At 50.1% G+C, this 15545-nt stretch overlaps 1 protein-coding gene across 4 annotated transcripts in view; it reads left to right on the plus strand.

The window, feature by feature from the left end:
- The window catches only part of AK8 (adenylate kinase 8), a 135547-nt gene extending 120878 nt beyond the window's left edge, over window positions 1-14669 (plus strand). For all 4 annotated transcript variants that reach the window (XM_061156161.1, XM_061156162.1, XM_061156163.1 and 1 more), the window contains 2 exons: window positions 13139-13219; window positions 14346-14669. In XM_061156161.1, coding sequence (XP_061012144.1) covers window positions 13139-13219; window positions 14346-14583 — 319 coding nt within the window. In that variant the 3' untranslated portion in view covers window positions 14584-14669. The remainder of the gene's footprint in view (window positions 1-13138; window positions 13220-14345) is intronic.
- Window positions 14670-15545: the final 876 nt, after the last annotated feature.

A 15545-nucleotide genomic window follows, 5' to 3' on the forward strand; every position in this document is an offset into this window, starting at 1 on the left:
GCCCAGTCTGGAGGCACCACTTCGCCCCTTGGGAGCCTGAGTTTTTTCGTCCTGGAGATGGGCAGGATCGCAGGACCTCACTGGGATTAAATGGGCAAGACACCGTGCAGTGCGCTGATTAGTGCAGGTGCCTGGCATGCAGAAAGCATGTCACGGTTCGCCACGACGATAATGATGGTGATGCTGGAGAGTCATGTGCGGCAAAGGGTTAAAATTGAAGCCGAGAAGTAAGATGCTTTTGGCTAGACAGATTCATGGAGGAAACTTCCAGCTGTGGAAGGGGTTAAAGCCAAAGCTTTTCTGCAGCACCTTATTAAAAAATATCCAGTGGAAAAGTCAAGAGTGGAGATTCTGATGGTGGCTGGGAGACACATACGTGGCTCTTCACGGGCAGGTCTTCCCGCACCATCTGTCACTGAGGGAGACTGGCTTTGAGAAAGGAAACCTCGAAATTAGCTCACCTCACCCTCCCTTGGCTCCCCATCCCCAGGGACCCATGACAAGGGATGCACTTCTTTCCCAGGGGGCCCGGGGGTCCAGACCGTGCACACCCTGCTCTCTGTCCTTGGAGCAAACTCCTGCTCCTAGAGCAGCGCCCGGGGTAGGTCTGCCCTATAGCAGGGGGCCAAGAGGGAGGCACGTGGTGGAGGCCTCCCTGGAAGAGCGTCTGCCCCATCTCTGCCTCGAGTCCCTCCCAGCCGATCCGCTTAGAGTGGAGGACGGTGGCCCTGACTCCAACTGACTCTGCAGCGCAGCCCAGAGGGCTGAAACCAAGACCCATGTTCAGAGTTTGGGGTTTGTGCTGAGTGGTGGATGCCAAGGCCTCCCCCCCTCCCTCCGTCCCTCCCTTCCTTCCTCCATCTTTCAGCAGATTCATGAGGGGGTGCTATGCCCAGCTGCATGAATACTGTGGCTAGCCGCCTGGGTTTGCATCCTGGCTCCATGATTGTGTTAGGCAAAGTTCTCCAGAGAAATAGGAGCAACCAATGTGCATTATATCAGGAGAAAAAGATTCTTTATAAGGAATTGGCTCATGTGATTATGGAGACTGACCAGTTGCAAGATCTGGGGGTTAAGTCCACAGACAGAAGCCCCAGGAAGAGCCAGAAGGCAGGACGACTGAAGTGGGGTTCAGTGAGACTTTAGGATGGGGGCACAAAAGCAGGGCAATCCCATCCCCACCCCACTAGATCTGAAGGCAGGAAAAAGTCAACGTCCTTGTCCAAAGGCAAGCAGACATGAGGAGTTTTCTGTTACTCAGGAGAGGGTCGGCCTTTTGGTTCTCTTTGGACCTTCAACTGATTGGGTGCGGCCCACCCACACTGGGGCACGCAATCTACTCATTCATTCACTAATGTTTCTAGAAAATGATTTTATTGGAGTATAGCTGATTTATAATACTGTGTTAAAGTCTACCATACTCCACGGATTTAAATGATGAGAAGCACGCTCACAGACACACCCAGAGTAATATTTGACCAAATATCTGGATACCCTGTGGCCCATTCAAGCGGACATGCAAAGGTAACCAGCACAGCCACTTTCTGGCTGGGACACTTTGGCAGGTTAACCCTCTCTGTCTCTCAGGTTTTTTACACCTGCTGTGAAGGACGTGATGATAATCCCCTTGTAAGGGCATGATGAGGAGATTTGACCTAAGGTAGGTCAAGTTGTAGAAGACTGCCTGCCATGTAGGCCCCATGGGTGTTCAGTCTTATTATCCCAGTAACTGATTTGTATGAAATTTAATCCTTAACTCTGTGAGGTTTTTTTTTGTTTGTTTGTTTGTTTTTTAACCCTTGTGTATGGAGACTAGGATGGTAGGATGGCTGGTCCCACAGTGAGCTGGCAGCTGGCACGGAATTCGAACCCAAGTCTTTCTGACCTCGGATCTCATGTCCACGCCTGACGGCCTGAGGAAGGACAGGCTTGCACGCAGGAGGTTGCATTCACTTCAGTGGACTGAATACTCTGAGGCCCTTGGTGACTTTCAGGGCACCCATCTCAGGTGGGGTGCCCCCCGGAAGCAGAGGCTAAGACAGCCGTGGGGTGGGAAAGCTCAGTGAGCAGGTAACAGCTGAGCCAGGCGAAGGGACTGCAGCTGCAGGAGGCAGGCTGACCCAGGCTCCTTGATTCCATCAGGGCCCCCTGGGGGGCAGGGCTGCATTGGGCAGGCCCTGGTACCCCTCTGTCCTCACTCACTGGCCCTGGGCCACCCCCAGAGGACTGTGACCTTGCTCAAAAGCTTGGGTTAGAAATGTCCATCAATTGGTGAATGAATAAACAAAATCTGGTCCATCCACACCATGGAACACCATGTGGCCGTAAAAGGGGATGAAATTCTGATACATGTTACGATAGGGATGAATCTTGAAAACGCAGGCTAAATGAAAGATGCCTGGCATATAGAGGCACATGGATAGTCTATGTTATTATTATGTGTTAAGCACTTGACATGCCTTATGTTTAACCTTTAAAATAACCTTGTAAGTTCCTCTTTTTTTTTCATTTTCCTAATTGGAGACTTGAAGGGCTACATATCATATAATTGCGTTTGTATTATGTGTCCAGATGAAGCACATACACAGAGACAGAAAACAGGCAAGCAACAGCCAGGGACTGGGAGCCGGAGGGTGGGGAGGGCCTGTTCACGGGTACAGCGTTTCCTTTGGGCATGATGAAAGCCCCCAAACTTATACTGTGTCAATGGTTGCACACTTTGTAAATATAATACACTAAAAATAATTACATTGTATACTTTTGAGGGAGTGAATTATATCTTAGTTCATGTGTGCATGCTAAGTCACTTTAGTCGTGTCCAACTCTTTGCGACCCTATGGACAGTAACCCACCAGGCTCTTCTGTCCATGGGGATTCTCTAGGCAAGAATACTGGAGTGGGTAGCCATGCCCTCCTCCAGGAGATCTCCCCAACCCAGGATCAAACCCACGTCTCTTTATGTCTCCTGTATTGGCCGGCAGGTTCTTTACCACTAGTGCCACCTGGGAAGCCCCTAATTATATATCTCAGTAATCGTGTTTTATAAAAAAGAAGAGCATAGGGTTCAAGTCTTGGAAGGTATTTATAGCTGGAGGCTGTCAGCTGATCTCACTCCTTAGAGCTGAGACACAGATTCTTTCTTGAAGAGGAGTCTGATGGAACATCCAGGCATCGGCCACAACTTGGGGACCTGAATGTCCACCAGCCCTGATGTTCTTCTGGGACTGAACTGGGGTCCACACAGGCGTACTTAGTGGTTGATCAGCTGTCAATCAGCTGGTCAGTGGCTGATCAGTATTCCCACCGTCAGAGCGGACCCCGAGGCACTCTGAGCACAGGTAGAAGGGGCAGTGTGGCTCCTGGCCAGCGCCCAAGGATGACGGGTCTCCAGGAACACGCAGGGGCCCCTCACACAGGACGAGCCCAGCTGGGCGGCGAGCCAGGCCCCTCAGACACAGACGCGGAGCTGAAGGATGGCCAAGAGAGAGGCAGTGAAGAGTGTGGGCGCCCAGTGGCCCCTGAGAGCCGCTGTGGCTCCACCCAGCTGAGTGCCCCGTACCGATGGCTGACTTGCTGAGCATGAGTGGGCACGAGCCATGTGGGGGAGAGGGCGGTGGTTGGAGGGAGTTTGGACGCTGGGCCTGCGTGGATCCGAGCAAAGTCAGAATTTTCAGAGTCCTCCGGTGTCCACACACATGCAGGCTGACAGCCATTGTTATAGATGGCGCCCCGACTGGGCACAGGCTGGCTAGTCTTGGAGTAAGGCTCTGGCTTGCTTTCCACGTGTCTACTGTCATTTTCGGCCTGAAACTCATTCGCCTTTCTCTTTGGGAAAAGTTTGCAGAACTTTCTGGCTTCCAACAACGAGCGGTTCGTGACCGTCCAGGAATTATCTGGGTGGCCGCGGGCAGAGGAATTATTCTCTTTCTTCCCAGTGGTGACGGAGGCAGACATTTTTAGAGGACTCTCGAATGGAGACCAATTATGCAGGAATCTGGTCCTGGGGTCACTCTCCTTGCACCAGACTGCTGCATTTTTGTATGGCGTGTGCAATACTGCCAGGCGTGCTCGCTAATATCCCAGTTAATGACAGTCGTGGAGACTGTCCTCCCTGCCCCTGGAGAGATTTTAGACATGGGCAGAGTAGATTTGCTGCTATCAATTATGCACAGTTTTAAACAAGAAATGGCCAGCGGGAGCCTCGTTTTTTTTTTTTAAGGAGCACGGAGGGGACACTACAGCTGCTACCAAAGGGTCGGAGGTGTGGTGCATGGGAGTTAAAACGAGGTTGAGATGTCTGGCCTTTTGTTTTCAAATTATTCTCTTGTCAGAGTGAAAATTATGCATAGTGAGAAATTTAAACTCTGGCCAGGGCCTTCTCCGGTCTCCAGGGCGGCCGCGCGTCCAGACTCCGTCCGGCGTCACATTCTCCTGTGCACCGTATTTTAGGGCGGCTGTCATGGCAGTCTGCAGCCTGCAACCACAGCCGGGAGGACCAGGGGCCGACCCCATCGAGCTGATGGTGCCCATCCCTGTGAGATGGAATCCGGACTCCCACGGCATCACAACCAGCTCCCTCCCGTGCTAATCCGCTCATTCACTGCACATTTATTCAGTCCTCAGCTCCTCCCTGCATGAAGGGCATAGCACAGACCTGACAACCCTGTGCCTTGTCTTCAGACAGCTCACCCCCAGGGTACTCAGGGGTGGGGATCCTTCTGCAGCTGGCCCAGTTCTTATTCTTCTAAATCCAGTGTTTAAACACTGTTTTTATTTATTTATTTGGCTGCATCAGACCTTCGTTGCGGCACGTGGTATCTCTCACTGTGGCGCGTGGTATCTTTGTGGCACGTGGGCTTGGATGCCCCACAGCATGTGGGATCTTAGTCCCCTGACCCGGGATGGAACCCACATCCCCTGCTTCACAGGGCAGATTCTTAACCACTGGACCACCAGGGAAGTCCCCTTGTCTTGTCTTTTGGTTTTTGATAGTCTGTGCATAATTGGCTTGCCCTCTCTAACCACCCTCTGCCACATCGTCTTTCTTCATGCCGTCCTCGGCTACGTTCAGCTTTCACTCCCACGAGCGTCCTCCGACAGCTGGCACATCCCACGCTGCCGTCCCCAAGCGCAGTCACTGCTAGACACGACGCTGCCTGCCGCCGCCCCTGGACCAGGGGGAGGCCTCGTCCTGGTGAGTCTGTAATGATGATTACTCCTGCTTTGTGTTACCCGATGGCCCCACAGGTCACCGTCACAGGAGAACTGTTTGCAGTGGCTTTGACGTTGCCTCCCTTCTCTGATGTGTCAGGGCACGAATATTAAAGATGAGCAGACCATTCTCATGTCTAGTGTCCCTCTGCCTTTTTTCTGGGCGGCTCTCCTTTCTCTCTGTTCCCTATTTCAGCGGCAGTCATTGCAAAGTTCGCTTTGAGATAAGACCCCTTGATTATTCCAAAGCTGGCGAGTCGCCGTTGCCTGCGCTCCAGCCAACGGAAGTGCTCTGAGTGCGGAGCTGAGTCCTGGTTTAAAGTGCAGACAGTGCTGCTGCCTTCCAGACGGCTCCGTGCACCCTCTGAGCTTTGTAGAAACTGGAGAAGGAGGAGGCGTTCGAGCCTGTTTCAAGAAATGGTTTTCCTGGACAGATTTCCCCAATCTGAATATCAAATTTGGAAACAGAGGGTACTAAGGGATCTATTTGTGCCTCCTCCTGTATGTTGCTAGTTGTATATATAATTCACATTTTTATGTATTCTCGATGCAAATCCAAAACCCTTATCAGGTATAGGTTTCACAAATATTTTCTCCTGGTCTATGATATCTCTTTCATTTTCATAATGTTTTTTGAAGAGCAGAAGCCTTCAATTGTTAGGCTTCTAATAAAATCTAATTTATTAATTAAAAAATCTATGGGTCATGATTTTGGTGTCATATGTAGGAAATGTTTAACCCAAGGTCACAGATTTTCTTCTAGAAGTTTAATAGTTTTAGGTTTATATTTCTATCCATGATTTATTTTGAAATAATTTTTGTAGATGACGTGAGGTGGGCCAAGATTATTATCATTATTTGCATATGAATGTCTAATTATTCCAGCACCGTTGGGTGAAAAAACCATCTTTCTCCTTTGAATTGTGTTGGTACCTTTGTTGAAAAGGTCATATTTATATGAGTCAATTTCCAGACTCTTTCTTCTGTCTTTTTAATCCATGTGTCTAGCCTTTCACTAACATTCATTCTGTCTATACTACTGTAGCTTTACATAGCCTTGAAATCAATTTGTTCTTCTTTTTCAACATTTTTTAAGTGATTCTAATTCTTTTCCAGAAATGTGTTCCATGTAAAATTGACTTGTGTGGAATCTTCAAAACACCTTCTGGGAATTTTGGCTGGAATTGCATTGAATCTGTAGATCTGTTAGGATCGACATTTTAACCACACTGCGTCTCTGAGTCCATGAGCATGGTATAGCTCCCAATATGTATTTCAGTCTTTGATGTCTTTCATCGGTGTTTTGTGATCTTCACCATACAGAGCTTTTTTTTTCACCATACAGATCTTATACATATTTTGTTAGCTTTACATCTAAGTATTTCACTTTTATATTATTGTAAATGGTACTTTAAAATTTTTAATTTCCAACTGTTTATTTCTACTATCTTGAAAAATTGGTTTACTTTTTGTTTATTGATTTTGTATCCTGTGTATTCACTAAACCCACTTATTAATTGTAGTAGCCTTTTTGAAGATTCTTTAGGGCTCTAATTAGATGATCCTGTCATCTGCAAATGACAGTTTTATTTCTTTCTTTTCAATTTGTATGCTTGCTATTTCCTTTTTTTTTTTTTTTTTTTTTTGTCTTATTACACTCTCCAGGACTTCCAGTAAGATGTTGAATAGAAGTCATGAAAATGGACATTCTGCCTTGTTCCCAGTCTTAAGGGAAAAGCACTCAGTCTTTCACTGTAACATAAGATGTTAGCTGTAATTTTTTGGTAAATACCCTTTATTAGATTGAAGAGGAAGTTACCTTCTATTTATAGTTTGCTTAGAATATTTACCAGGAAGTGACATAAAATTCTGTAAATTGCTTTCCTACATCTATTGAGATGATTATATAGTTTTCTTCTTCAGTCTCATAATATGGTTATGTGTTAGTTGCTCGGTCTGTTCCAACTCTTTGCAACTTCATGGATTGTAGCCACCAGTCTCCTCTCTCCATGGAATTCTCCAGGCAAGAATACCAGAGTGGGTTGCCATTTTATACTCCTGGTGATCTTTGCAACGTAGGTATCAAAACCAGGTCTCCCGCATTGCTGGCAGATTCTTTACTATCTGAGACACCAGGGACACTTATACTGATTGATTTTTTAATATTGGACCAGATTTTCATTACTAGGCTAAACCTCATTTCATCGTAATGTAGTATTCTTTCTTCTGTATTGCTAGATTCAATTTGCTAATATTTTATTGAGTATTTTTGCCTCTGTATTCATGAGGGATATTGGTCTATAGTTTTCCTATAGTGTCTTTGGCTTTTGGTATCAGGGAAATGCTGCCTGATAAAACAAGTTCTGTTCTCTTATTTTCTGTTTTCTGAGTTTTTATAGTATTGGTATTTTAGTTAGCATAGAGTTAGTACTATCATATGATTCATTTTTTAAAAATTTATTTATCTGGCTGCATTGGACCTTGTTTGTGGCATGAAGGATCTTTCTCTAGTTGCGCCACGTGGGCTCCAGGGTACACGGGCTCAGTAGTTGTGGCACACAGCATGTGGAGTCTTAGTTCCCTGATCAGGGATTGAACCCACATCCCTGCACTGGAAGGCAGATTCCCCACCATTGGACCACCAGAGAAGTCCTGGTTCATATTTTTCCGTCCATTCATTTGTTTGTATACATATGTATGTTCAGAACCTCATTAAACGGTAAGTTTTTTCAAGGGCAGAAATCCCCCCTCCCACCTTCATCATAATGTCTATACACTGCACCAGAGTGCTTATTTTTTTGTTTGTTTATTTTTAAAAATATTTATTTATTTGTATTTATTTGGCTGCACCAGGTCTTAGTTCCAGCATGCAGGATCTTCAATCTTCAATCTTCCTATGTGGCATGTGGAGTCTAGTTCCCTGAGCAGGGATTGAACCTGAGCCCCCTGCATTGGGAACACAGAGTCTTAGCCACTGGTCCACCAGAAAAGTCCTGTAATGCTTATTTTTCATTGTGGTAAAATACACTTAACATGAAATTTGCTGTTTTAACCGTTCAGCGTACCTTTGAATGGTATTAAGTACATTCTTGTGCAACTCATCACCACCATCCATCTCCAGGACTTTTTCACCTTCCCAAACTGAAAGTGTCTCCACCAAACAACAACTTGGGATTTCTCCTTCTTCCCAGCCCCTGGCTCCCACCATTCTGCCTTCTGTCTTTTATGAATTTGACTAGTCTGAAAACTTCATTTAAGTGGCATCATACAATATTTATCCTTTTGTGTCTGACTTATGTCACTTAGTGTAATGTCTTCAAGGCTCATCCATATTGTAGCAGGGGTCAGGATTCCATTTCTTTCCAAGGCTGTCTAACAGTCCATTGTGGGTTTATGTCCCATTTTGTTTATGCAGTCATCTACTAATGGACATTTGGGTTATTTTTGCTTTTTGGCTATTGTGAATAATGCTGCAATGGACTTAGGTGTGCAAATATCTGTTCAGTCACTGCTTTCCCTTGTTTTGGGTGTATGTCAGAATTGGAAAGGCTGATCACGCATTGCACCATTTTACATTCCTACTGGCAAGGCACAAGGCTTCCACTTCCTCTGCATCCTCATCAACCAACCCTTGTTATTTGCTGGTTTTTTGATAATAGCGCTCCTGGTGGGTGTGAAGTGGAATATCATTGTAGTCGTGACAAGAGTGGGTCAAGAGAGCCCAGTGGTCATCGGGCGTCTGACGTCAGTGTCCTGGGTGACAGCATGTGAGTCCTCCCCTCTTTGGGGCCGTTTCCCCATCTTGCACACTGAGCAGACTGGATCAAATCTATGGTTCTAAGAACTGGCTACATACTGCAGTCACTTGGGGAGCTTTTAAAAATCTCCATTCCCAGACCTTTCCTGGAGCCAGTTATAGCAGAATCTCGAGGGCTGGGGCCCAGGTCTCAGTATTCTCAGAATTCCCCTGATGGTTCCAAGGTTTGGCCAAAGTGAGACCTGAGGATACAGCCAAGCTTCCTACACCTGCCCAAGCATAAGAATCACCTGAGCTGCTGACTTACAAATATAGGTCTCCCAGTCCCTCCCCTGGAGGTTTTGGCTTGGTAACTCTGGGAGGGGTACCCTGTATTTATTTATTTTTTAAAATAATTTATATTAAATCATTGGGAAAGACCCTGATACTGGGAAAGATGGAGGGCAGGAGGAGAAGGGGGCGACATAGGATGAGATGGTTGAATGGCAACCATCCAACTCAATGGACATGAATTTGAGCAAACTCTGGGAGAAGGTGAAGGACAGGGAAGCCTGGCGTGCTGCAGTTCATGGGGTCGCAAAGAGTCAGACAAGACTGAGCGACTAAACAACAACAACAACAACGGTAGCTGGTTTATAATCTGTGTCAGTTTCAGGGTCAGAATCTGTATTTTAGACAAGCCCTCCCAATGATCCTTAACATCAGACAAATCTGGGAAACACAGGCCCAGAGAGGCCCTTCTGCAGCAGTGTACGTACAGATCACTGTGGATCTTGTTAACACCAGTCTCTGGTTCAGTGGGTGGGCCGTGGGGCTTGAGTCCCAGCTGCTGCTGCTGCTGCTGGTCCGGAGATCCCACTTGGAGCAGCGAGGGATTAGAGGCCTTCCATCTCCCTCCTGAGGCAGCCCTGAAATTCTGCAAACCCCAAGGCAGGTGGCGCTCCTGCCCCTGGTGAACCCAGGCATGTGGACCAGGAGTGTCTCTGCCCGACGCCCCTGCTCCCACTCTTCTCGGCTTTCACATTCTGTCTTTCCTGGCTGTTATTGTAAATGAGCAGCATGGCACCCCAAGCCAGCAGGTGGGGGCCCGCACAGGGCCACGCACCTCCACAGAGCCGTGTGGGCTCCCCGCTCCTCTCCCTGCCGCCTGCCTCTGACATCCCGGTGCCTGAGCCTGGCTAATCAGAAGCTTCCAGCCTCTGGAAGCCCAGCTCCTCCGCAGCAAGGTTTTTCCCAATGATGTGTTGCAAGTACCAATTTGGTGTCTGCGTGCTTCTGATCTTGCCAGCCTTTCACAAGCCTTTCTCTTGAATGACGACAAATGGTCTTCATATGCTGGGTTAAAAATCTTTCAGTTGGGGCTTGTTTGTTTATGAAGCAGCATCCATTATCACAGATTTCCAAACTAGCTTCCCTTCCACTGGCGTCGACATCCAGAGCTCCACTGTCAGCCCCCAGCCGCAGTGACAGCTGCGTTTCGGTGTTGCTGTTGGGCCTCGAAAATTCTGGGGGTGCAGGGTGGGCAGCATGTTTGGAGCGTAAGGGATGAAAGCACATCGAAAACACCTGTGTGCCCTGTGTTCCGACGCTCCCGATCTTACATGTTTTATTTGATGGCTGTTATCCTGGGAATGTAGATCTTTGCCGAGAACATGCATGAGGAAGAAGTAGATTTCCATGGCTGCCGCCACCGCCCCCCGCCCAGGGGATGGGCTCGCTTGGTGTGGGGGTGGCTGCAGCTTTCACCAGATACCAGGGAGGGGCTCCTTGGCAACTGGGCAGATGTGAGCCTCACCAAACATCATGGGCAAAACAAGGCAAAGAGGAGAAAGGCAGTGGGAGGTGCCGGTCTTGAACGGAGAGTATTTGCCTCACATTTGTCTTACTTTTTTGTGTGTGGGGGGGTGGTCTTCCCTGGTAGGTTAGACAGTAAAGTGTCTGCCTACAGTGCAGGAAATCCAGGTTCAATCCCTGAGTCGGGAAGATCTGGAGAAGGAAATGGCAACCCATTCCAGTATTCTTGCCTGGAGAATCCCATGGAAGGAGAAGCCTGGTGGACTACAGTCCATGGGGTTGAAAAAAGAGTCGGACATGACTGAGCGGCTAAACCACAACAGGGGGATGTACCACTCATTCATTCATTCTTTTCCTTCACACATGTTTCCTGAGAGCTTCCCAGTCTCAGGACACTGGTCAGGGGCTGACCATTGATCTGGCCCTAGAAGTGACACCTGGGCCCAAGAGGCTGGTCTGGGGCCCCTGAGGACCGGGGCCCTATTGGACCCACCAGAGTTTGGCCTCTTGGCAGCCCCATCAACACATCGGGGAGGGGGAGGGCCTTCTTTTGTTCACTAGCTCGGGGGAGGCAGAGGATCCATCCTGAAGACTCCCACCCAAGAGTGAAGGCGGGAGAGCTCTAAGTGCACAGCGGGCACTCCATAAAGGCACGTATGAATTACAGCAATGAAAAAACAGTAAAGTGAGTGACGGAATATTCCAGAACTTATTAAAAAAAAAAAAAAAAACTGAGATGGTTTGACCCCAGAAGGCAGGGCCTGGATTAGACCTGTGGTCAGGAGTCAGAACACTTGGTCTTTTGGCCTCCTCCCAACCCCCCGCCCCCGGCATGGGCTCCCTCCTATCCCATTTGTCTCACGACTGACCCCGGGGCCGGGTAGCTCTTCGTGGTGGGGCCTGTCCTACGCTCAGTGAGATGCTGAGCTGTAACGCTGGCCTCCACCCGCTCGGTGCCAGCTGCACCCCTCCCCAGCCGTGACAACCAAAAACGTCCCCTTATGTTGTCAAACATCTCAGGGCAAACTCAGCCCTGACCGAGAACATCCATCCTCAGGTTTCCTATAAAGAAAGGCTTCCAGACAATAAATACCATATGATATTGCTTATATGTGGACTCTAAAAATGTGGAACAGATGAACTTATTTACAAAACAGAAACAGAATCACAGATGTAGGAAACAATCTTCTGGTTACCAGGGGCGATGAGGGGAGGGATACCTTGGGAGCTTGGAGTTGACATATGTGAAGTGTTAGTTGCTCAGCTGTGTCCAACTCTTTGCCACCCCATAGACTGTAGCCCGCCAGGCTCCTCTGTCCATGGAATTCTCCAGGCAAGAATACCAGAGTGGGTAGCCATTTCCTTCTCCAGGGTGTCTTCTCGACTCAGGGATCAAATCTGTGTCTCTTGCATCTCCTGCATTGGCAAGTGGGTTCTTTACCACTGAGTCACCAGGGAAGCCCATCTTTAACACTAGTGGACTTTTTGAGAGCCCATGGACTGTAGTCCATGGAATTCTCCAGGCCAGAATACTGGAGTGGGTAGCCTTTCCCTTCTCCAGGGGGATCTTCCCAACCCAGGGATCAAACCCAGGTCTCCTGCATTGCAGGTGGATTCTTTACCAGCTGGGCCACAAGGGAAGCCCAAGGATACTGGAGTGGGTAGTCTATCCCTTCTCCAGTAGATCTTCCTGACCCAGGAATCAAACTGAGGTCTCCTGCATTGCAGGCAGATTCTTTACCAATTGAGCTATCAGGGAAGCCCAGCAAGTATTAGCTCAGATGGTAAAGAATCCATTGCAATGCAGGAGACCCGGGTTTGATCCCTGTGTTGGAAAGATCCCCTGGAGAAGGAATGGCAACCTACTCCAGCATTCTTGCCTGGAGAATCCCATGGACAGGAGCCTGGAGGGCTATACTCCATGGGGTCACAAAGAGTGGGACACGACTGAGCAACTAACACACTTTTGCAGATGAGGAAACTGAGTCTCAGAGAGGTTGTGTTAGTGACCCGAGGTCACACAGCAGATTCATGTGGAGGTGAGATTCTAACCTGTATCTGTGTAACTCCACGGAACTCATTGGTCTCCCCCAAGGATGGGGCATTCGCTCCCCACAGCTCACCCCCATGGATGACCCCCCAATGCCCCAGGAGCGATGGCGGCTGGGATCTGTCCCTGAATCAGGAGGTGGAGAGCTTCCACAGCAGGGAGGCCCCGCCTGCATGTTTCCCTGGCGACCGGCCAGAGCCTGGTGCCCCAAGCCCCGAGTCAAGGCCACTGAGGCTCTGCCCACTCTCGGGGGCTGAAGCCCACCCTGGCCTCGAGTCCAGCCTGTGGGTCCCTCCCGCTGACATGGTGCTTGTTCTCCCCTGCAGGGTGTTCTTCCTGAACGTGCCATTAGATTCTGTCATCGAGCGGCTGACCCTGAGAAGAACCGACCCGGTCACAGGAGAAAGGTCTGTGCCAGCCCCGCAGTGGGCAGCCCTCTGAGGGCTCCAGAGGCCATGCCCCACCGGGGACCGCCCCCCCTCCATCTAGCTGACGGGTGCCAGGGTGGGGCTGCTCCAGGGACACTGCTGGGGACAACTGACAGAAGATTCTAGGACGGGGGCTCACCCAGCCGCTCCTCCGCTCTGTCTGCCGACCCTCTCATCCTGGAAGAGTAGCAGGAAAATTAACTAACAGCTGCACACCAGCTGTTAGACGGCTCGCCTGCTCTGACCCGGGCTTGGCTCTGACCCCAGGGTGTGATGTGGCCCTGGGGCCTCGGCTGTCACCGCGGCGCGTCCCGGACGTGGCTGCTGACCAGACGCGTCCCCTTGGGAACAGCGTCACCTCTGAGCCCTCCCGTGGCTATGGGGGCTAAATCCCGGGCTTTCCCTTGTCCAGTCGCCATGTCGGTGGTGAAACACAGTTTATAGTCCCCACGATTGCGAAGAGGTTGAAGCCCCCATCTTCCTGGTAACCAGGGCCCTGTTTCTTGGTAACTAGACGGCGTTTCTCAGGACAGAGGAGGAGGGATGGGAAGGAAGGACCAGGATTTTCCTGTCACCGTGTGCTGGGGGACGTCCTCTCACTGACCCGTGTCAAGTGAAATGGACTTCTTGCTGCCCCGTCCCCGGGGTCTCGCCCCCAGTGACCAGGGCACTTCCTCACGTCTCCACTCATGCTTGCTATTGTCATGTCCCATCCCCCATTTGACCATGAGCTCCATGAAAACAGAGCCGACGTCTCGCCTGCCATTGGGTTGTCAGTAGTGGGTGTGTGCCAGGCATATGTGGCAGGTACCTAATATTGTTTGGAAGGAAGAAAAGAAAGGAAGGAATGAACGAAAGGAATTTGGCCCTTAGTATTTTACTATATTCTGTCCTATTACTGATCTGCGGCCTTCTCTCCTGGGAAGGGGCCATGCTTTGGGTTTCTCTGCAGCTCCCGGCCCAGCCGAGGGTGTGCAAACAGCTGGTGCAGAGTAAATGTCTGCAGCTGGTGGTGATGGGGTCCAGCCTCTCTCCTGGGAAGGGGCCCCTTCCTGCCTGTCTTCTGAGCTGGACCAAGGCTCACCGTCTTCCCCTCCTGTCGCAGATACCACCTCATGTACAAGCCACCTCCAACCATTGAAGTCCAGGCCCGTCTCCTGCAGAACCCAAAGGAGTCGGAAGAGCAGATCAAGCTCAAGATGGATCTGTTCTACAGGAATTCTGCTGAGCTGGAGCAGTTCTACGGAGAGGCCATCACCCTCAACGGGGACCAGGACCCGTACACAGTCTTCGAATACATCGAAAGTGGGATCATTAACCCCCTACCCAAGAAAGTGCCCTGACGGGTTCTGAGCTGGGAGCATCCCTCAGGGGGACGGAGTTAGTCCCGCACCCCAGACCCTCTGGAAGGTCAGCCAAGCCAATAAAGTGCTGGGTACAGTCCCATGTGTGCTGGAGGTGGCCGGAAGCTGGCCTTGTTTGGGGGTCTGGGAGCACAGCCCGGGGAGGCAGTGAGGCTGGCCGTGGAAGGCCGGGTCAGACCTGGGAGGCAGTGTGGCTCCAGCGTGCATGCGCTGGGCACCCTGGGGTTGTTGCTGGATCCTCGTTTCTCGCAGCCGAGACGGGTGAAAATAGCCCCTGCCTCACGGGGCTCTTCGGGATGAAATGAAATGACACAGGTATAGCTCTCCGCATAGAGCCTGGCACGCACTACACGCTCTGTGAATGTGGTTTTACCGAAGCCACTGTCTCCAGAGCAGCCTGCCCAGTAGAACTCTCTGGGATGACCAACGTGAGGCCAACACGGGGTTCGTGAGCTCCAGGGGACTGTCAAGCACAGGGAACGTGGCCATCGCCCTTGAGGGGCTGTTCTTCACAATTGTCCTTAAGCTTCACTAATTTAAGTATAAACCGCCGCATGTGGCAAGTGGCTGCCGGGTGAGTGCCGTTCTAGACACACGTGGCTGCTTCCTAAGACTTGCTGGAGGCCCTCGGAAGGCCTGCCTTCCGCTCCCACTGAAGTAGCCCCTCTGGGTCCCATGGGCCCACAGCACACAGGAGGGATCCTGCAGGGACAGGACCGCGACATTTCAGGGCGACAGAGCTCGTGATCCTTTTTCACGAGCTTCCCCCGCCCCCGATTATTATTATTTTACCTCGTTAGAAAGGTACTTGGATGATTCCCACTGAAGCTGCAGAGGGTGAGTGACTTGCCCGAGGTCTCGGATCCATGGCTACACCTGAACCCAGCACTCTGGTGCTCTCTGCCTGCGGGCCTCAGCGAGCCTGGCCAGCCAGGGTCCAA

This window comes from Dama dama, chromosome 11 (genome assembly GCF_033118175.1).
Source record: "Dama dama isolate Ldn47 chromosome 11, ASM3311817v1, whole genome shotgun sequence".
Lineage (NCBI taxonomy): Eukaryota > Metazoa > Chordata > Mammalia > Artiodactyla > Cervidae > Dama > Dama dama.